The sequence below is a fragment of the Chenopodium album genome, chromosome 20 (genome assembly GCF_948465745.1).
Source record: "Chenopodium album chromosome 20, dcCheAlbu1.1, whole genome shotgun sequence".
NCBI classification, from domain to species: Eukaryota; Viridiplantae; Streptophyta; class Magnoliopsida; order Caryophyllales; family Amaranthaceae; genus Chenopodium; species Chenopodium album.
Genome location: NC_137853.1, coordinates 3,412,134 through 3,433,648, shown reverse-complemented (window position 1 = coordinate 3,433,648; position 21,515 = coordinate 3,412,134). Strand labels below are relative to the sequence as shown.

The following is a 21,515-nucleotide window of genomic DNA, read 5'->3' as shown; positions in this document are numbered from 1 at the left end:
GTGAATAGTGTAAATATCAAATGGTGTCAACTAAAAAAACAAAGGAAATATAAGGAAAAAAACGAGTTAAGTACGGATCTGGGCACCCAGATATGTTTTTCTCAAAAGAGTCATTCGACCTAAATCTGTCGGGTCCAATATTAGAAGACCCATATTCATGAAAACAGATTTGGATCCACGTTTTCAAGTCGGGTCCAGAATTCGATCCATTGCTATTATTAGTTGTGGTAATCAGGTCAGACCTAAAGCGCAAAATCAAATCAATAAACGAATTGGCATAAGGCTCAAAGACGTCAATTAAGTAAAGTTTAGTTAGATCATAACGTAAAGTTTATTTAGATCCGCATCGTCAATGATAGTTGAAATATCATAGAATGCGACGAGGATATTGCGTGCTACAAGCGAGGGCTTAAGGCCTCGCATTGCTTATGCTGCGCTAATGCAAGACCTAATTGGAGGCCGGCTTAGCCGAGGTACAACAAGCAAATGCAAGCCTTAGCCCTACTGGGTTGCCGCATCACCCGCAAGCCTACAATGGGTAGCAACCGTGCCGACACGTGGCACAAGGCCCAACGACAAGTGCGAGCGCATGGAGCTGCGAAGCTTCGAGGCTTGCCAGCCTCATAGCTTGGCTGCGCACTACATGGATCCCTCGATTTACATGCGTGTGGTAAGTTGTCCTGCATGGACAACTTTTCAAATATTACTAAGTTTAAATGTAGGTGTACTTAATTATAAAACAACCCTTGTGAATTAGATCGACACATAACATTTAACATTAATTTGCAATCCTTCATTAAAACAAGAACATATATCTAAGCGCTAAACCTTAACTTGAGAAAATTGTCCGATATTCTAAGCTAGCATACTCTAGGCAGATTTTATCATGCGGGTGGACTTTTGATAATGAAATTACACGTGCAATTCTTGGATCCAATCGTACTAAGCTAACAAGCACAGTTCAAAGGTATAGTCTTTAGATTAATTATACTTTGAATTATACATGGACCTGAGGCTTAGGGTTTGTTTTCGCGGTCTAATCAGATTAGGGTAAAACTAAACAAGTGTGACTCTGCTTTATAATTTTGGATATGGCCTGGATAGAACTAAAGGGTGGTAGCCTGGTAGGTAAAAAGATACGCTGATAAACTCTACTATAATTGCTTGATTCGTTTGATGATTTGCCTCCATTCAAAGATATTTTATTACCATCGCCGAATAGATATTTAGCATAAAAGAAAAATTCGCCGTATATTATTGCTGTCTGTTACATTATTTGATAAAACTTTCTCATTTGACCATATTTATATTATTCTTGTCACATTAAAAACACATTACTACTTCTTCTTTTTCCTGTAAGTCACATCTTAAATTTTTTTTTCCTGCTCTCTTTGCTCTCAAGTCCTTATTTTCTCTATTAACTATTTTAGGGTTTTTGCTCTCTTTCAAGACAAGTTCTCCATACAACTTTGTTGCTTGAAGTAAAGGTAAAAAAATACTTTAATTTCTTATGTGTTGCCACTTTAATTTTTATGTTCTCTTCTATCTATGTGCTTTAATTTATTCTCTTCAATTTGAAATGTGAGAAATGTAGTATTTAAAATAATTTTACCGTGATTTATGTTTGATTTGTGTATCCGATAGAATCTTTTGTACCCCCTTAGAGGCAAATTGAATCTAATTTCTCACTTACCAAGGAGTCATGCAAACTATTCCTCATTTTCTTTTGTTTGGCTTATTTAATTTCAAAGAAATCTGATATGATTCGTGACCAGGTGGATCCGATGCAAATTTTAGGATACCCAATTAGTTTTTTTTTTAAATGTTTTGGATGTATCATATTAATTGGATTTGAGAACTTTTGTTTTGAAAAATTCAGTTTTATTATATAATTTTTTTCCACAAAAATTTTGAAAAAAATTAAATACATTGTAAGCGCTAAAACCCAATAAAATTCTAACACAATACACATTCAATTTTAATAAATTTTTTTACCTACGTTCTTCTTAATTGATTTTCATGTAAAAGAAATTTTTTTTAATGATTTGGTTTTCATTGAAATTGAAAACATAAGAAAAATTTACAAATATATGAAATTTCGGATAAGGTTGGTTTGAGTTAAAATTGTGTAGAGATAAGTCCTGGCTAAAATTTTAGACCTAACCAGATCAAAGACCACCAGTTTGGTCTTCATTTTTTTAAAAAAAAAATTGTTGATTTCTGATCTTGTTTAAACCCAAAAAAACCTAGACCAAACCATATCCGCCTACGCTATAAGAAAAAGACTGAATTTTGAGACGGACTAGTAAATCCATTGATAATCACACAATTTCATACGGATTTATTAATGTTAAATTTTATTTTAAATGTGTAAGCCCTAAGATTCAATCGCGGATTCAGTATGGGTTCAGTATCTGAAAAAATTTGATCGGATTTCGTAAATTTTAGATCAATAAATTACAACGCGTATAAACATGTTGAAGCTACTAGTGGTAGGAGTACAAACTCTTTTTTTAATCAAAGATTGGTTCTTTTTCCGTGTTTTTCCCTTTTTTTTTTTACTTTTTTTGTTTGGCTTTTAAATTACCTAAGGGCTAAGGGCTAAGGGCCCAATCACCCATTGGCCATCACCCAAAATACCAACAAAACCTAACCATAAAAAATTAATCACACCAAGCAAGATTTCTTTTTTCCTTTTTAAGATATTGAATTTGATGATATAATAGATCGGTTCCAAAACATGAAGACTCCTCCAATTCAATTGTAACTTATTTATTTTTTAACATGTTCACACCAAAATTATTAATTGTAATTTGTATTTTGGATTGTGTTATTTGATTTCATTGACTCATTGATAATTTGTTATACAAAGTATTTGTATATGTTTAGAGACTACGAAGTCATAAGAATTTTTTTTTGGATCTGAAATTGCTAGGGTTGTTACATAAGTGTTCGACATTCTACATTAAACCATATTTATTTACATAAATACTTGTGCAAAAATCTAATCATTAGTAGAGTATGCAAAAACTATTAAAGAAAAAAAAAATTCCAAATGTGAATAAATTGGAACATGCTGGTTTGAGGTAATTAGGCCTTGTTCCAATTCCAAATGCCAATACTACATTCCAATGTTTATTTTTTCCTTACCTTAGGAGTACAAACTCTTTTTTTAATCAAAGATTGGTTCTTTTTCCGTGTTTTTCCCCTTTTTTTTTTTTACTTTTTTTGTTTGGCTTTTAAATTACCTAAGGGCTAAGGGCCCAATCACCCATTGGCCATTACCCAAAATTCCAACAAAACCTAACCATAAAAAATTAATCACACTGAGCAAGATTTCTTTTTTCCTTTTTAAGATATTGAATTTGATGATATAATAGATCGGTTCCAAAACATGAAGACTCCTCCAATTCAATTGTAACTTATTTATTTTTTAACATGTTCACACCAAAATTATTAATTGTAATTTGTATTTTGGATTGTGTTATTTGATTTCATTGACTCATTGATAATTTGTTATACAAAGTATTTGTATATGTTTAGAGACTACGAAGCCATAAGAATTTTTTTTTGGATCTGAAATTGCTAGGGTTGTTACATAAGTGTTCGACATTCTACATTAAACCATATTTATTTACATAAATACTTGTGCAAAAATCTAATCATTAGTAGAGTATGCAAAAACTATTAAAGAAAAAAAAAATTCCAAATGTGAATAAATCGGAACATGCTGGTTTGAGGTAATTAGGCCTTGTTCCAATTCCAAATGCCAATACTAAATTCCAATGTTTATTTTTTCCTTACCTTCGATCTGGATTATGGTGAGAATCAAGGTTGGCTTAGTTGGTTGGAGCCTGGAGGCCCTCCTTTCACCTCTGTGAGAGGGGTTTGATTCTCACCTTTAAAAAAAGTACCTCTATAATCATAATGATGACAAAAGTTATCTTAGCTTATAAACTTTGTTATTTGAATTGTTGTCAAATGCCAATTATCATAATTAAAATTATAGATTGTATTAAGCTCAATGACAATTTTTGTATTCTAGCTATACTACTCGTACCATATATAACCTCATATTTTAATGTTTTATGATATTTATTACAAGTTAAAGGTTCTGTATATACTTACAAGTTTACAACCAAGTAGTAACAAGTAAAACATGTTTGTAGTACGAAGCATTTCTTACACTACTTGAAAAAAAGTATTGTATCATAAAATATCGTTATTTCTAACATTCATTACTCTAAAAAGGATCTAAAAGTTGCTTGTTATATCCTATTTACAATCTGACAATCTGTATGTTGTATTTTCACATAAGTTGAGCTCTTTACTTGCATACTCTAAGTTGGCTCTTACCAAATATATACTTGTAATAAGTTGCTGTTTTCTTCTATTAACTTTCAGTATACAACACACTCTTAACTAATTGTTCTGTAATGCCTTAGGTACCAGAACAACTAAATATGGACTCTAGGGATGATCACGGCAAAGGCAAACAGTCGTCGGAAGAGCCTTCTCGGAAGAGACCCTATTCGTCTGCTGAAAAAGGCAAAGGGAAAATGGTGGATACCAACGACGACAACTACAAACAGGCGAAACAACAGCAAAATCCTGCTGTAAGTGGTGTTCTGTGCCAGGATAATACAGAACCTTTGATCATATCTTCCTCATCATCTATGCTGCAGCAGCAGCAGCAGACTGAAACACCATTACCTGCTGTCAATTCTAGTATCAGCTCCTGCAGTATGGCACCGCCGTCTGAACTCTCTGAAAACAACCTCAATCTTGATGCTGTAGGTGAAAGTTCTCAAGAGTTGGTTAATACTGGTAGCAGAGTTCCTCTGCATCAGTCTGATGTAGCTGCTGTCAGAGACGAGGGTGGAATCCTGTGGCAAGAGTACCTGTTGTTACAAGAATGCGTGCAAAGAATAAGTTACTACTGGGATATTGTAAAATGCAGTTTAATCCTGGATATGTGGACTGAGGAGATGACAGGACGAACATTTCTGAATGTGATCGTCGATTGTCCATTAGGGGCGGTCTATTTGAAATCGGTTGATGTGAGTTTTGCTGTTAATGATGTTGAGATGATGCTGTCAGTTGTTCAGAGTCTTTTTTATGAACCAGAGTTCGGTTTGAGGCCGGAGTGTGTGGTCCAAGTCATATCCTACTCTTCGTCTCCATGGCTAGATGAGGTTGGAGAAAGACTTCAGAAAATATATCCATGGATATTCTGGTCTGTTAGCGCGACATATTGCTTGAGTCTGATACTAGAGAGGGTGGCCTCGAATATACCCTGGGTGGCACAAACCATAGCGCAAGCCAAGATGGTTACAAGGCTTGTTTACAGTGATCCTCGTGTGATGGACCTCTTAAGGCAGGCTAGTAATGGAGAAATTGGTCAGAACTCGAACCTTGTGAAGTCGGCTAAATTCAAGGAAGCTACACCCTTTCTGACACTCCAGAATATGCTGCTTTGGAGAACACATATTGAGAACATGCTGAATTCGCGAGAATGGAATGATTCAAGCTTTGGATTATCGTTGGGAGCTATGAGAGTCGCGGAGATAGTGCTAAGGGACACAACATTCTGGACTAGAGTTAATAATGCTGTCGATGGAACAATGCCAATAGTAAACCTATTAAGCTTAATCAATGATGGAAACATTGATATTAATAAGCCTCAAATGGGTAATATATATGAAATGATGGATAATATGAAGGAAAAAATTAGGGAGGATATTGGTCATGCAAATCCTAACATATATGAGCCTTTTTGGGTAATAGTAGATGAGATTTGGGACAATATGTTGCACTCCCCACTTCATGCAGCAGGTTACTATCTAAATCCAAAGCATTATTACAGTTATAATTTTGATGCTGATGATAGAGAAGTAATAAATGGGATTAGGGACACTATACACAAAATTGGGGGTAGTGCACAAGCCCAAATAGCTATTAATCAGCAACTGAATTCGTATGAAGAGGCCCTTGGAGATTTCAAAATAGGTTTGCGTGAAAGACACAAATTCTCTCCAGGTATGCACTACTTTCTGTTTCACAATGTATTAATTTCTATATACTTCCTCCGTTTTCTTTTACTTGCAACACACCTTTTAGGCACGCAGTTTTAGGAGATGATTAGTGAGGGTAAACGAGTGATTTTATCAACATAATTTTTACACGAAGATTAGAATAGGGTTAAGTATCATTTGTAAAAATTATAATGAATAATTTATTTGTTTACATTACATAAACCCAACCTCAAAACACGTGCCACAAGGCTGTGTTGCAAGTAAAAAGAAACGGAGGAAGTATATTTTCTTTATATATACAATCTTTGTTGGATCATATTACGTGTTCAAATAATTTCACTTTCAACGTGACTTAATTAATATCGATTGAAGGTAAGGTTCGTTATTGAACTTCGATTTATTAAATGTTGTTACACTACGATGACATGCATTACATGATGTGGTTTACATTGATGCAGTTAAGTGGTGGAGGCGGTATGGGATTAACTACAAACAGTTGCAAGATTTTGCAACAATAGTCTTAGGGGTAACATGTAATGGTGCTCCTTTACCCCATAAATTCGGAAGAGAAGATGTAGGGAGGTTGTTATCAACAAGTGAGACCGATCCATTACATCTATGGTTTGTCCTAAAATGCTTTGTATCTTACAACCGTCATCTAAGGGAGCTCGCAACTGCTGGTTTCGAGTTTAACATTGAGGCTGATGAGCCTCTTCCCGTCGATGATTGGATAGTTGGTTACTTCTAAGTATGAAGAAAATTTGAGGGGATTATGCAAGGAGCTGAGCTTAGCAATAATGAGAACTCTTGGATATTAATAAGCTCAACATTTGAGCTGGATAATTTTATTAGCATCTTTTGGTGCACATTTTAGATTATAACTTTGTGGAATTTATTTAGCTTATTTCATTATCCTTTTAGTAATCTGTTGTGAGAATGATTATTACTTACTTTGCATGCCATCAGATTGAACAAGTTCTTCTTCTAGCTCTTGCTATATATGGGTCTTTCTAGGAGTTTGCTCAAATTTCAAATTAAAGAACTGGATTTAATTTATCTATGCTTATTGCATGTTATAAATGAATTAGGTATAGGTACTTTTCAAAAATGCTCTCTATATCTTTCAAGGTCGGTCTTTTGTTCCTTGCCAAAAAATAGTTATACACAAATAAGATATTTTTCAAATTAGCCAATGTATTTGTTGTAATTATGAGTTATTTGAAAAAATTAATCTCAAACATATATGGATTAAGTTATTTACAAATCTTTTTATTACACAATCAACTTAAAAAACCCATATTACACAATTAACTTAAAAAACCCATACTAGGAATTGTGAGAGAGCTACACAAATGTATGTTATACCAATTAAAAATGAAAGAAAATTTGTGAGCCACTACCATTTACTTTGCACTTTTTGAAAACAACTACTCCCTCCATCCTCGAAAGAACGACCCATTTGAGTTGATTTTGCGGGTATTAAGAAACTTAATTTGCAAGTACAAATGTATGGGAAAACACAAGTCATCAATAATTTGCAAGTACAAATGTATGGGAAAACACAAGAAACTTATTTTTTTAATTTTTTTTATTTTTTTTGTATTTATCTTACTATGAGTACAAATCTTTCACAAATTTTTGTATGCGGCTGGCCACATGGTGCGGCAGGGGTTACTTGTATGGTGTTACTATAGGTGTTACTTGTTTCTGGGGTTACTTGTATGGGTATTACTGGTTTTGTCAGGGGTTACTTGTAGGTGTTACCTGTATTCCGGGGTTACTTATATGGGTGTTACTGGTTTTGGTCAGAGGTTACTTGTAGGTATTACTTGTATGATGGGGTTACTTGTATTGGTGTTACTAGTTTTGGTCAGGGATTACTTGTAGGGTGTTATTGGTTTGGTACGAGATTTTGGTCTGGGGCGGTTACTCAACCCATTCAAGTGTTCCATACAAGTAACCCCAGAATACAAGTAACATTCTACAAGTAACACCTACAAGTAACTCCAGAAACAAGTAACCCAGAATACAATTTTTTTTTTTTCAAGAGTTACTTGTACGATGTTACTGGTTTTGGTCAGGGGTTACTTGTAGGGTGTTACTAATTTTGGTCGAGGTTACTTGTAGGGTGTTACTGGTTTGGTATAGGGCATACGTACAAGCAACCCTTGAACAAGTAACTCATACAAGTAACCTTGAATAAGTAACTGATACAAGTAACCCATGCATACAAGTAACACTTATATAAGCTAGTAACGTAACTCATATAAGTAACCCTTGAATAATTAATCATACAAATAACCCCTGAATAAGTAATCCATACAAGTAACCCCTTAAAAAAAAAACAAGTAACCCCTAAAAAATACAAGTAATCAGTAACTCTTGAAAAAAATAAAACAAGTAACCCCTGAATGATACAAGTAACCCCTGAATAAGTAATTCATACAAGTAACTCTTGAAAAAAAAAATATAAGTAACCCCTAAATAAATAATCATATAAGTAACTCCTGAAGAAAAAAAAAAAAAAAAAAAAAGTAACACCTGAAAAATACAAGTAACCCTGACAATACCAGTAACTCCTATTATTTTTGCTAACTTGGCAGCAAGCCACACCATGTGACCTGCTGCACCAAAAAGGCACTGCAAATTTTTTACAATTTGTATTTATCTTACTATGAGTACAAATTAACAATTTTATTAACAAAAGGTTGAGATAAATACATATGTGCTATATATGCACTTCGTATAATTTTTTACTGTTGAGTTATTCTTTAATCTTTATCAAATTAGGAATGTTGTTCTTCAATTAAGAAATCTAGGGCTCAAATATCATCTGCCCTTATTCTTTAACAAATTAGGAATGTTGTTTCTTCACTTTAGAAATTTAGGGCTCAAATAATAATTGCCCTTTTGCAATCCCATTAGACAAATTTCAAATAAAATCCCTTTTTTCAAACCCAAAAATCTCTCCCACAAAAACTCCGGAACAAAAAAAACCCAGATTTGCAAACCTTCAAATTCACCTTTCAATGGAATTTCCACCAGACTTAGACTTATTTGGGGATGATGATGATGAAGAAGATTACAATGACGAAGAACAACAACCAAAGCAAGAGGAATATGGCGGCGATGGCGGTGGTGGGGGTGTTCGTCCTTCATCTTCTTCCGACTCGTCTCGCTCATCTTCGCCGTCAAATTCATCTTCTTCCTCGTCTTCGAGATCAAGATCTTCTTCCAGTGGTAGTGGAAGCGGCAGTGGGAGTAGTAGCGCAGCGAGTGAGGAGAGAGAAAATGGTGGTGGGGAAGAAGTAGTGTCCAATAGTAGGATTATTGCTAGGGATATATTTGGGGATGAACCTGATGATGATGATGATGAAATTGATGAAGTAGATGATGAACGAGATCTTTTTGGGCCTGATAATGAAGATTATTGCAAAACTTTAGCTAAAAGCCCTCACCCTGTTCCTGGTATTTTGAGTTTTTCCCCAATTTTGAATTAATATGAGGGGTTTTTGTTGGTGGGAGTTGCTAATTTGGGTTCAAATTTAGGTTGTAATGCTTGCTTATTGTAGTTAGTGAGGTTTTTTTTAATGTGGGTAATCTCTCTTTTGTTTGTTTGTGGTTTCAATTTGGAGAAAATTGTTGGTTTTTTTTGCTGGTGAGTGTTGGTGTTTATTGTTTAAATTTGAGGTTTTCATGCTTGCAGTTTATAGCTTAGTGAGCTTTAATATATGGGTAACCTCCCTTTTGTTGTGTAAGTGTGTTTGTAGTTCTTCCTCGAGGAAATATAGTGTTTTTATTAGGTGTGTGTTGCTGGTGTTAGTTCAAATTTAGGTTTTGATGCTTGCCCACTGTCGTTTTATGAATGTTTAGGTGTTGGTATATCAATCATTTGTGTCTGTTTTCATTTTGCATTTGCAATTGAGCTGAAATAGTGGCTGTTTTTTTATGGACATCTGCAATCAAGCTGCAATGGGGCTTTTATAGCAGAATGTGATTCGTTCCAGCTTACTTTGTGCCCATTGTTCATGCTGCAACACTATTGATTAGAATTAATGTAGTGGATTCTTATTAAATATAAATATCAATTCAAGGAAATGAAGGTGTATTATATATGTTCTTTATGAGTGTTTACTTTGTCTGAGCATGTCGAGTAGTATGATGTGATTAATAAATGAGTAAGCCTCTTTGCTGCCATTTTATATGTCTTGGCTATATAATTTCAAAGTTGCTGCACAGATTTGAGTCTAGTTTCCTGTAACCGCTTGATATTAGGAGTTTGATATTTATCTTTTTTGTTTCTCTCTTCATTTTTGTACTTTACTTCCTGGTTTGTTGAAGGCTTTGTATTCTGCAGTTTTGCCTCCAATTCGAAATAACCATCATCAAGATGGAGGTGGAGGTGGTCGTGGTCGTGGCCGTGGACGATGGCAAAATGATAGAGGTGCTGGTATCCTACCTCGGCCTGGATATCCTCCTAGACAAAATTATGGGTTTAACCCTAGATTTCCTCCTGCTATACGAGATGAACGCTTTGTTTCTGAGCTCCTGTTTACAAGTAGTGAGGAAACACTTTCAAGAAAAGCTGTACAGTTCCAAGAGGTAAATTGATGCTTGTTCTAAGATGCATGAATTTCTGTATAATTATGAGTTTTTGTAGTGTTTTGGCTTGGTGAATTTTGATTATGTTGTTGGCTGTACACCATATCTAGATTACTAGTCATTAGGTTTCAGCTTGAGTTTAAGACTTATAGAAGATTGTGCTGTATTCGGTATGTTATTATCTGGAAACCAAGTATTTATTTGTTCATTGGGGGTGTGGTGCAATTTAGTGGATATATAGCTATTATATTCAAATTATCAATCAGTTACTGAATTTGGTGATTGCTTGATGATTGCCATGTAAATGATCATTTGCCTTTAATTACTGTTTGCTAATACAGCTTAGTGGCAATTTGATTAAATAGCCTTCTGAATTTGCCTGCTATAGTCGTCTGGAAACTGGTGAGGTCTTCTTTGATGATCGCAGCCTGGTAAGCCATCTAGATTAATTATGTGATTATGTTCCAACTACTATGCCATTTTAGCACCGTATCGTGAACTCTTGTCCTATTGTTTGCATGTATGTTATTAGAGGCTTTTTAAGCGACTGATCAGTGAAGATGTTGGAGCAGATCTGAATGAAGGCTTTGATACATTCATCGAGAAAAAAGGTATCCTAGATATGCATTGAAGAAAATTTCAGAATGCTTAATTTGTTTGTAGATAATAAAGAGAAAGACTGGGAGGTGTGGGGGGAAGGGAGGTGAGGGATGAGAATAGCAGTTGCAATGTGGGTGAAAACGGTTTTTGTTGGCCATTGGTGTAATGTGTCTCAATACTGGTTTATGCTCATCATGCTCTGAAATTAACCAACTGCTCTTAAACCAGATTTGGGCTCAAAGGGTTTTGGTGATTTTCTTGCTTGCATAAGACATAAAAGAATTCCTCTAGAGAATATGCATTTTGTGGTAAGTACAACAATCTTGTGCAGAAGGATTCCATGGTAGTGAAAATTTTACATAAACCATTTGCCTTTCTGATTTTATTAAAATTCTTTTGTTTATCTTGTGCAGACGTATCGGAACAATCTAAATAAGGTAAAATGTGATTTCTCCAATATTTGTAAGATAATTTGCTGCTTTATTTAACTCTATGATTTAGCTCGTGATTTCTTGTCATCCTTGAGAAAGTTGGTAAAGGTACAGTGCTTTGCATAAGCTTTTCTTAGGGGGTAGCTTTAGCTTGGGACTTGGGAGATCACATAATTCACACATGTTTCAACTTAGGGGCCGTTTGGTTGGCATGGGGTAAACGGAATGGAATGAACAAAGGGAGAGAAGGAGAATGGAATGAAAATCCCTCAAATTTTCAATGTTGTTTGTTTTAAAAAACTTAGGGAATGAAGCCACTAGTCCAACCACCATACCACCACCACACAACAACCAATTTCTTCACTTTCTTCTTTTTCCAACCACCATCTAGCCACCTCACCATGCGCCGCACCCCCCCCCCAACCCCACCGCCTCTCCCCAGGCCCTCGCCGCCCCTCCTCCCGCAAAATTCCCCCCTTCCTTGAAAAACATCCCACGGCCCCCGTAAAACCCTAGAATCCCCTCCTTATCCCCGTAGGAGGGAAGGGCGCGATAGGGAGGGGTTTCTAGGGTTGTATGGGGCTGTGGGATGTTCTTGCGGGGGAGGGGCGGCGAGGGTCAGATCGGAAGGTGGTTGGGTTTTCCGGTGGTGTGGGTAGGTTGGTAAGTGGTGATGTGGTGGTGGCTAGGGAATGGGAATGGAAGTACCTTGAGGGGGGGGGGTGGTGAATGAACTTGGAAGGATTTGGGGGAATGGAGGCGGTAAAGGGAATGAAAAAAACGGCTAACAAAGGGAATCCGGATGGTTGATTCCCTTTCCCTTTGATGAATACCCCCAACCAAACAGCCCCTTAGAGTATAGCTGGATTAATTCTTGGTTTCATTTTGAAGCTTAATGTTTCTCTTCTTCCACCAATTGTGCAGATTCTAGCCACTGCTTATATTAGGAATGAGCCTTGGGAAATGGGAGTACATAAAAGAAATGGGGTTATTTATCTTGATGTCCATAAACTACCAGAAAGGCCAAAGACAGAATTGGATCGCAGAAGGTAAATAATGTTTTTTTCCCTCTTACCTTGCCCTCTTGCTGTTTTTCTATTTAAGTTTTTTTTTTTTTTAAAATTGTATTCTTATTAAGATAAGTGTTTTCTATCGATGCTGTTCATATATGTACAAACCATTAAGGGGGTTGAAATGATATGCCTAGTATTTAAGATAAATTTCAATTCTCTATTGAGGGAGGGAGGAAGGAGGGAGAGAGGGACTCAAATGTTATAAAAAGAATATAAGATTGGGAACCAAAATTACCCATGTGATACAAATAAAAGGGAGAGATAAAAGGTGGGGTAACAATGGTTATTATCAAATGTCTACTAGGATAGAATTGGTATCTGGTGTGAACACATGTGTTGCAAGTAAAATAAAACAAATGAAGTTAGTTAAGGGTATATTTTAATTTGTCGGCTTTGATAGTTGGTATGAAGTTAGGGACATAATAACATCTCTTGCCAAGTTGTTGATATATAAGAACTTGCTGGTCAATAAGATGTTTTAGGGTTTTGATACCCATTAATGCCCAGATGTTATGGGGATGCGATTCAAATGAGGTGAAGTTGTGAACATGAGACTTCTATAGTGATAAGAGCAACTTTAATTATTTAATTGTGATAGAATGTTAGTGCTATAGCAATGTTAAATCTACCTTGTTGATATTCAAGGACTTAGAAATTTCTTGCTATTGGGAGGGTGGGAGTCATTAGTATTGGACATTAATGATGCTTCAGTGCTATAGGGAGGATGAAATTTCTTGTTACTGTCTTTAGTCTTGGACATTAATGACATGAATGAGGATGAGGAAAAAGATGCTCTCTCTTATTTATTAGAAAGTATAAAAAAGAATGTGTATAAGCATTCAATTCTACTAATTGTTATTTTAAAGTGGTTCCCTCTACATCTTATGAGCATGCTCTTGCCATTCCTAGTATTAAATAGGCTAATTATGATATTGTTTCATGCATAATGATGACATTAACGATGACTTTGTGATGATTCTGATTCTTGTATATTGTGAATTTCGTTTCTTCTCATCTGTCAATCAAGGGAAAGAAAACTATATTGTGTTTTCATATAGGTCAACCAAAATAACAGGAAAAATAAAGTTTCTGTTTACTCTAGAGTTATATGTTATGTTTCGGTTGTTCCTTTTGGTTTAGGTGCTATTGGGGTTATTGCTTTGAGAGCCTTGCAACTGAAGATCCTACAAGGGATGATGGAGAGGGTATACATCATATTGATGCCAACGTTGAGTATTGTGCTGTCATCAAAACAAAACTTGGTGCTCATCGAATATTAATGGGCGCTGAAATGGATTGCTATGACTCCCCTGATGATGGGAGGAAGTTTTATGTAGAATTGAAGACATCCCGAGAGGTTTGCCGTATTTATATTTAATATTATAGATGTGAATGTAGTTTATTTTCACAAGGCCTTTCTCTATGTTTATATATTCTGATGTAGAAATCACTTGACCATTGATTGCAGTTGGAATATCGAACAGAGGAAAAATATTTAAGGGAGAAATTACTTAAATTCTGGGTTTGTGGAGCCTTTCATCTTAGCTTTCTCTATTTTTTGCACATATCCTTTCTACTTGTAGTAAATTGTGTGATATTAATTTGCCTTCTGATTGCAGATCCAATCATTTCTAGCTGGTGTTCCCTATATCGTTGTCGGCTTCAGGTAAATGGCTCTTGCTACCATCTCTTTAATGCCTTTTGGTGAGTTGAATTGATTGCTCTGATTTCCTTGAAAATTTTCAGCTGCTTTTGCAGTAGAGAGACTTGGGTTTTATTGTTATGCTTGCCAATTCTTATTTACATCTTATGATTTATAAAACGTATAGATAAAACTTTTAGAATATTAACTCCTGACCCTGTAGTGATTGTCAACATTAACTCGTCAAAAACTATGCTTCCTATATCTATTGTGAAGTCTGCTATACAAATTTGTCTTTTGTGTCTTTATAATTTCTTTGCCTCCTTTAAGGTTCGGAGGCCTTGCACTGACCAATACAGAGTAGACACTCGTATAGTCGTATTACTTAACCTGTTTCATACATATTTTTTTTTTCTTGTAGCTGACTAGCTGTAATAGAATTACCTTTGGTTTACCTACCAATTAGAAGATTTCACTTCATGGTGTAACTCCTTACTGATGTAAATATGAAAACAAGCATATCTTGTCTCATGAAGGGTTTCACTAATACATACAAGTAAATTACAGAGATTTTGTAGACAAGTGAAAATATTGTTATGAGCTAACAGAGTTTTTTCTGTAAAATTGGTCATCTGACTTTGGATTCAGAAAACTTTGGATTGTATTCACTTCAATGCTCCTTGTGCAGGGATGACTCCGGCCGACTTGTTCGCACAGAGAGAATGAGGACCAAAGAAATAAATCAGAGAGTGAAGATGAAGAATTATTGGCAGGTAAAAATAACCCTTTTGTGCCAATAGCCTGTTATTGATTCTAGCTTTGTTTTGTCCCATTTGACCTTCTAAGTTGTTAACTGCACTGCAATTTCCTGGAAATATATATCTAGTTTTAATTTCATTGCTATTCATGTCATTTGTTGCCTAACAGGGTGGGGTTTGCTTAGCATTTGCTGACGAGGTATTGTGCTGGCTGTATGGAACTGTGAAAGAAGGTATGTTTCATATTTCATGCCAGTATTTCGACTACGAAGAAATATCTTCTTTAGACTTTACAAGACTTTTATCTTGGGGTGACTTGTGAGGAAGTTGTAAATGAGCTCAAAATTTAAAATTAGGCATTATTCCTCTCTTCACAGCACCAATTCAATACGGGATTTACTGTCTCAAATAGTAGTATTCTCTATTTGAAGTTGCCCCTGAATAGTATTAATGTATAAATCTAGAAAGTTATATTTCTAATGCTTCAAAGAAATATACTTATATATATACTAGGGAAGCTAACGCGCGCGATGCGCGCGTCATAGCTAGCCATATCTAGAAGGTTTTTTTGGTTTGGCTTTTAAATCACAAATTTAGTTAAATCAACAATAAGGGAAAATATATAAACAACTATATTTAGGAGGTATAAATGTTCAAGATAACTAAACATTAATGAAAGCATAAAAGTAAATAAATATTTTAGAGGGTATAGTTGTCTAAACACTATTTATTAAAAATAGCCTACATATTAATGAGGGTTTATGTATGTAAATACACATTTTGAAGGGTATAATTGGCATTACACTATTCATAAGAGGGATTTTCTACTTTTTATAAGGTAGGGATATTTTTTACTTCACCCTTTTATATTGTTTTTCATGAGAACAACATTGCTTACATTGGTTTTATGTTTCTTGTAAGGGGGGTATTAGTTTTTTTTTGTTGAGTTTGGATTATAGTTGTGGCCCTGACATTATGCTTGTGTATCTCTGCCATTACAGGTGAAGACTACATTTTGCAGTTTGCTCCACCCTTCACCCGTTTGGAGCTCCTACTGGCAAACTCCTGTCCAGACGAGATTACTCACCATCTAGAGCTGTATCAGCAAATGCAGTCTGATATGGAATGACAAGGAGAATGGAGTTTCAAAACTCCAATAATATACAGGACATACGGCTTCTTCGTGAAGTCAATTTGATTATATGACACATTTTTAGACTGAAGTTAGATAGTTTTCTTAGGTAAATGCCCATCTTAGATTGGTTTTTTCCTCTTCTTTTTTCATCTTGATGCGTACATCCAAATTCCAAGTTCCAAATGGTATATCAGCAATGCAGTTTATGTCAGTTGTAATTAAGCTGATGACAATTTTGGCTTACCCCAGTTACCAGTTCATCAGCCTGCCAATTTTGGCAATGTAAAGTTGGTCGAGCTTGTTATGTAACAAAAAATTACATTATTAACGATTTTTAAATGCTTACAACACAACCTTGTAACACGCACTTTGAGATTGAAATATTTTATACACACTCGAGTGTATTGTGCACCTAAATGTTATTGTATACGGTGCATAATTTTTATTTATATCTATCTATTTTTTTTAAAAAAAATGTACAAATTATAAAAATAGATTTTCTATAAACCGTGAATTGCATGGGTTCTAACCTAGTATTGAACTAATTGCATTACTTGCGCGACTTGAATTCATTGTCTAATCATGATTCGCATGCGACCGAATGATACATATAATTACCCGCCCGCTACCAATTAGTTGTTAGTGTAGTGGTGATTGAGACTACACTTGGCAAAGGGGACCCGTGTTCGATCCCCCGCAACAACAATTGGAAGGGGACTGAAGTCTAACCACCAAAAACTGATCTGAATCCGGATTAACCCAAAGGGTGAACCGGGTGGAACAAAAAAAAAATACTACCTCCGTTTTTATTAGTTTATACGTTTTGACTTTAGCACTATTCACACACTCCCCTTTGACCATGTTTTCTGATTTATACGTAATGAAAAATATAGTTATGTGGGTATTGTTAGATTCGTCACGGTATATATTTTCAAAATATCAACTTTTTATAATTTTTACTTATCGGTAACTAAAAATATTAACGTTTTGACTTGTACATTAGTAAACGTGTCTAAAAAAACGTGTCAACTAAAAATAAACGGAGGAAGTATATAATTACCCGCTTACCCGTAAGCGACTCGCGGGTACGGTTGTACAAACCGACATGGAATAACCGAGAAGAGCGAATACTCGATTAAATAAAACTCAACAGCAATTGCAGAAGGTAGAGAAAGCAGAAAAATGGAAGAAGAGAAAGGAAGAAGAGAGGTAAAGAAAGAAGCAATGGAGAAGATAACTGATAGATTATCTGCTTTCGATAATCTCTATTTTCCGCAAGCTCTTCTTTCTAAAGCTGCCACCCCTTCACTCCGTAAACCCCTCCTTCTCGACCTCCTCCACCGCGATGTCCCCGTTTTCTTAGGTATTTCAAATTGTTGTTTAATTGAATTTTAATTTGGAATTTATTGTTGTTGTTGTTTAATCTTGAATTATTATTATTTTCTTTTTAAAAAAAATCTGGGATGTGGGGTTGAATTTGTTCTTTGTGGTATTCCAATTGATTGAGAGTTTGAGGTGTATTTCTTCTTAATTACTGAAATGGGTGATTGGAAATTAGATATATATTGTGCCGCATTCGAGTTATTGATTTGATCAGTGCATTTTGCATTTGTTGAGATAAATATAGAATTTGTGAGTTTGTGTGTAATTCAATGTATTGTTTTAGGTTAATTTAACAAATGTTGATCGCAAAAGTTGATTATCACCTATGTTTTATAGATTGAAAAGAATATAGTAGGAAAAAGGGGCAAACTTTTCTACTTAAAGAGGGTTTATAACTATATTGGTGAATGAGTTTCACTTACTACTAGCTTATAGGTATGCCTTGTAGTTGACTCGGGACGAGTACATGAACACAATCCATTACCTAGTTTTGTTAAACTAGACTTAAAGTAATCCGCTGTGCCAATTTGTATGTTTCGAGTTGTTTTGTTGGGAGGCGGTTGGGTTGGGGATGGTGTAATCGAGCTAGATAAAACTGGTTATTGTTGCCAAGCTGATTACAGTATGATTTTGTGAGCTTAGAACCAGTGATTTTTGAAAAGAGGAAATTTGATATGCTGATTGGACTTAATGTAAATATGTAGTGATTATTTGTCTTGCAACTACCTTATAATCCTACTTTTCTGTAAAAGAATTGCTAGGTTGTGAGAGGGATAAGAGTTGCATTTCCCTTTTATAGGAATGATTGAAAGTGCGATCTGAAACTTTTCTTTCCACTTTTAAAAACAAGGTCTCAGATTGAGATAAAATATATCAGTGTACTAATGTCAAATATGATAGTCACATACAGAGTATATTGTTTGTGCTTAAGCTGGGTTGATGACATTACACTTCTAGTGTAATTTGATGTTATTGTGTTGTTTGTGCGACTAGAATGAGGGAGTATTCTTTTAAATGCACCATTGGATTTGCCTCCTGCCCCTAAATACTAAATTAATGAATAATACTCCTTAACATGTTGTTTGTTGTGGATGTAATAATTTTGTTTCCTGTTTTCATCATTTCTCATCCTTGTTGAAAGTTATATGATCATTCTATTGAATCTGAGTTTATTCCTCTCCGTTTAACCATTTTAGTAAGTAAGCAAATACTTCATATATCATTGTACTCATTGATTGCAAGATCCAATAATCCTTGAGAAATGATATGTGACCCTTGTAATGCAGCGCTAAACTCTTTTCACGTTTTTTTGTAGAACGGTATGGGCCACAATTGACATTTGAAGAACTTCAAGAGTTTGATGTCCTAAAAGATGACTATGAAATTAATTGGCACTTAAAGCATCTAAGAAGCAAGATCAGCCCAACTTCAGAGCAACGACGCATTCAGTTATTAACTAAAAAGAACAGAAGAAGCGCATACATGGATAAGCTCATTAGTGAAGGTAATTACTTTTCCGAGGATGCCATGAGAGAGAGGGAACCATATTTGCACCATGAGTATGTGGGTAAGTTTCAAGATCCTTACGGGAGAAGCATGCCCAGGCCTGGGGAGCGGTGGTCAGAAACTTTAATGAGACGAGCAGAGGAAGCTATTTTGATAACAAAGATCAGAGGTGAACAGCAGAGGTTAGGTGTTCATGAGAGTGAATGGGTTGGTAATGATGGAGCAAACAGAATGGAGGAGGAGGAAGAAGAGGAGGAGGAGGAAGAAGAAGAGGAGGAGGAGGAGGAAGAGGAAGAGGAAGAGGAGGAAGAGGAAGAAGAAGAAGAGGAAGAGGAGGAAGATGAAGATAAGCATAAGAAAATTAATTTTCATGCGAATGGTGCACCTACTCCTTTAGAGGTAATTCACTCCTTGGACTGCTTATTTTGTTGTTTTCAAATCTTAGATGAATTCAGTATGAGTTAACAGTTGCTCTTATGAAATAATGGAAGGAAAGGTGGATATAAAGGATAATAGAAACAGGAACTTTAAGGATAAGACTCGTAAGAGTTAACAGTAGCTCCTATGAATAATGAATTATAAAATGATTATTTTTTACTGTTGGTCTGTGTCTCTGTTCTTTTAAACATCGGCTGTTATTTCATACATGTAAGCTTCTAACAAGTCAGTATGCACATTGCATGGGTTGAACCCTTGTTACTTCTATATGACCAGACATAAGCACTTTATTGGGAATAAGGTTTCGACTTTGGTCTTACTCTTGAGTAGTCAGGTTAAGGTGTCATATATGGGTATTCGGCATGTAGCTGATCTCTTGTAATAGTAAGGCTATATATATTTGAGCTATGTGATGATATTCTTGAATACTTCTATTAGCTTCATATAATAATCTCTTGTAGTATTAAGGTTATATATATTCCTGTACTTTACAGATTAATTAAAGATATTTGTCTTCAACTCTTAATGACCTTTGTATTTGCAAATTTTCAGTTCAATGTTCAATTTTAATACTTCTGGTCTGAAAAAGCAAAGGAAACGGCACAGGTTTATTAATAACATTAGTATTTAGTAGAACAACCTCAGAAGTAAAGTATTTATGTTCATATTACAAAATAATCAGAACATGCTTATAGAGTATAGATCTTAGGTGGAGGTAATGGAACAGTAATAGGTAGCTTGAAACTCACTAGTCAACCAGTGTTGATTATTGTCGTGGAGAAGAAGCGATTATTTTCCTGATGGCTGCTAGGTAGCTACTTAAATAATGATGATCCAATACTGGTTTAGTGACGGTACTGTCAGTATGGCATGGCGGTATGTTATGACCAGAGTGAAGATTGCTGGGAGGGAAGAAGAGAAAGGTGTTGATATTTTGCTGATTATCCTACTGAATGCCATTTCTTGATCCTCTCCCCTGCTCTGTGTTTCTGTTGAACCCTAAAATTCGTTGAAACTAAAATTGTTTAATTTGAGTAAGTGTTCACTGAAATGGTGGTCATATTCATATGTCCCTGGCTTCTACACAGGTATTGCCCAGAGAAGATTGTATCTCTGGCATGATAGAAGCACTTTTTATTTATGTGTGGCATCAAAGTCATTATATATCTAGTGGGCTTCGAGAAGCTTTTAAGATTGACATGCATAGAACAAATCATGGCATGGCCTTTACCTGACACTATTTTTCCCATAAAACTTATGCAGGTGCAGCCTGTGCATGATCAAAATGAAATAACCGATGGCACTGCTACCACCGGCTCCATGAATGTTGAGAGACCAATGTTATCTCCTGCAGAAATGCAGGAGCAGTTGGATCAATTCACTTACATTATGCAGCAGAAATTCTTATCTGGTCAAGATCACGAACATGTTAATTATTCCAAGATAGATGAAGATGAGACCTTGGATGATCACTGGTCAAAAGAAGCCAATTACGATGCTGAGGAGAAGTACTTCGAAGAAGATTGATCAGAGTGTTTCCTAGCGTTGTCAAAGTTGGCCTATATTGAATGTTCTATTACTATGAGAGCTCTTCTTATAAAGGAGTAAAGTTTGCCTAGGCCGCCCAAGGTGCAGAGATGCCTGGTCTGTCAACAACTCAGCATAGGACTGTTTGTACATTGTAGGAAAGTGTTTAAGCTTTGTAGTTTTATGTTTACAGTTTTGTCCCTCCTAATTTGTTAGTACAAATACTAGTATAGTTTGTCTTCTCGCCAACTTGTTTGCCTTTCGTTGAGCTTGGAAACTCTCTTATTGTCACTATCTGGATAATATTATGACAAAGTACCTTAGCACATCAAGTAAATAAAAAATAGTCATCAGTTGTATAGAAGATATACTACGAGTAAGTTTT

At 35.4% G+C, this 21,515-nt stretch overlaps 3 protein-coding genes across 3 annotated transcripts; all 3 read left to right on the top strand.

Moving 5' to 3' along the window:
• Positions 1-589: 589 nt before the first annotated feature.
• Positions 590-6,783, top strand: LOC145599179 (uncharacterized). The gene is made up of 3 exons (XM_081655587.1): positions 590-670; positions 4,446-6,039; positions 6,494-6,783. Exons 1-3 carry the CDS (start codon positions 590-592, stop codon positions 6,781-6,783), a joined length of 1,965 nt encoding a protein of 654 aa, XP_081511713.1.
• Positions 6,784-8,823: 2,040 nt separating this feature from the next.
• Positions 8,824-16,668, top strand: LOC145597507 (NAD-capped RNA hydrolase DXO1-like). The gene is made up of 13 exons (XM_081653694.1): positions 8,824-9,503; positions 10,393-10,637; positions 11,003-11,068; positions 11,170-11,248; positions 11,466-11,545; positions 11,651-11,674; positions 12,593-12,717; positions 13,882-14,098; positions 14,210-14,263; positions 14,361-14,407; positions 15,072-15,156; positions 15,311-15,374; positions 16,143-16,668. Exons 1-13 carry the CDS (start codon positions 9,065-9,067, stop codon positions 16,268-16,270), a joined length of 1,653 nt encoding a protein of 550 aa, XP_081509820.1. The 5' UTR covers positions 8,824-9,064; the 3' UTR covers positions 16,271-16,668.
• Positions 16,669-17,422: 754 nt separating this feature from the next.
• On the top strand, positions 17,423-21,379 carry LOC145597508 (uncharacterized). Its single transcript, XM_081653696.1, has 3 exons — positions 17,423-17,639; positions 18,975-19,564; positions 20,867-21,379. The coding sequence occupies exons 1-3, from the start codon at positions 17,459-17,461 to the stop codon at positions 21,128-21,130; spliced, it is 1,035 nt and encodes a 344-aa protein (XP_081509822.1). The 5' UTR covers positions 17,423-17,458; the 3' UTR covers positions 21,131-21,379.
• Positions 21,380-21,515: the final 136 nt, after the last annotated feature.

Excerpts from the sequence above, each read along its gene's own strand:
- LOC145599179 (XM_081655587.1), top strand. The coding sequence starts at position 590 with ATGGAGCTGCGAAGCTTCGAGGCTTGCCAGCCTCATAGCTTGGCTGCG. Across the intron at positions 671-4,445 it reads CCTCGATTTACATGCGTGTG|GTACCAGAACAACTAAATAT; the intron begins GTAAGTTGTCCT and ends GTAATGCCTTAG. Across the intron at positions 6,040-6,493 it reads AAGACACAAATTCTCTCCAG|TTAAGTGGTGGAGGCGGTAT; the intron begins GTATGCACTACT and ends ACATTGATGCAG.
- LOC145597507 (XM_081653694.1), top strand. The coding sequence starts at position 9,065 with ATGGAATTTCCACCAGACTTAGACTTATTTGGGGATGATGATGATGAA. Across the intron at positions 11,069-11,169 it reads TCTTTGATGATCGCAGCCTG|AGGCTTTTTAAGCGACTGAT; the intron begins GTAAGCCATCTA and ends GTATGTTATTAG. Across the intron at positions 14,408-15,071 it reads TATATCGTTGTCGGCTTCAG|GGATGACTCCGGCCGACTTG; the intron begins GTAAATGGCTCT and ends CTCCTTGTGCAG.
- LOC145597508 (XM_081653696.1), top strand. The coding sequence starts at position 17,459 with ATGGAAGAAGAGAAAGGAAGAAGAGAGGTAAAGAAAGAAGCAATGGAG. Across the intron at positions 17,640-18,974 it reads CGATGTCCCCGTTTTCTTAG|AACGGTATGGGCCACAATTG; the intron begins GTATTTCAAATT and ends GTTTTTTTGTAG. Across the intron at positions 19,565-20,866 it reads GTGCACCTACTCCTTTAGAG|GTGCAGCCTGTGCATGATCA; the intron begins GTAATTCACTCC and ends AAACTTATGCAG.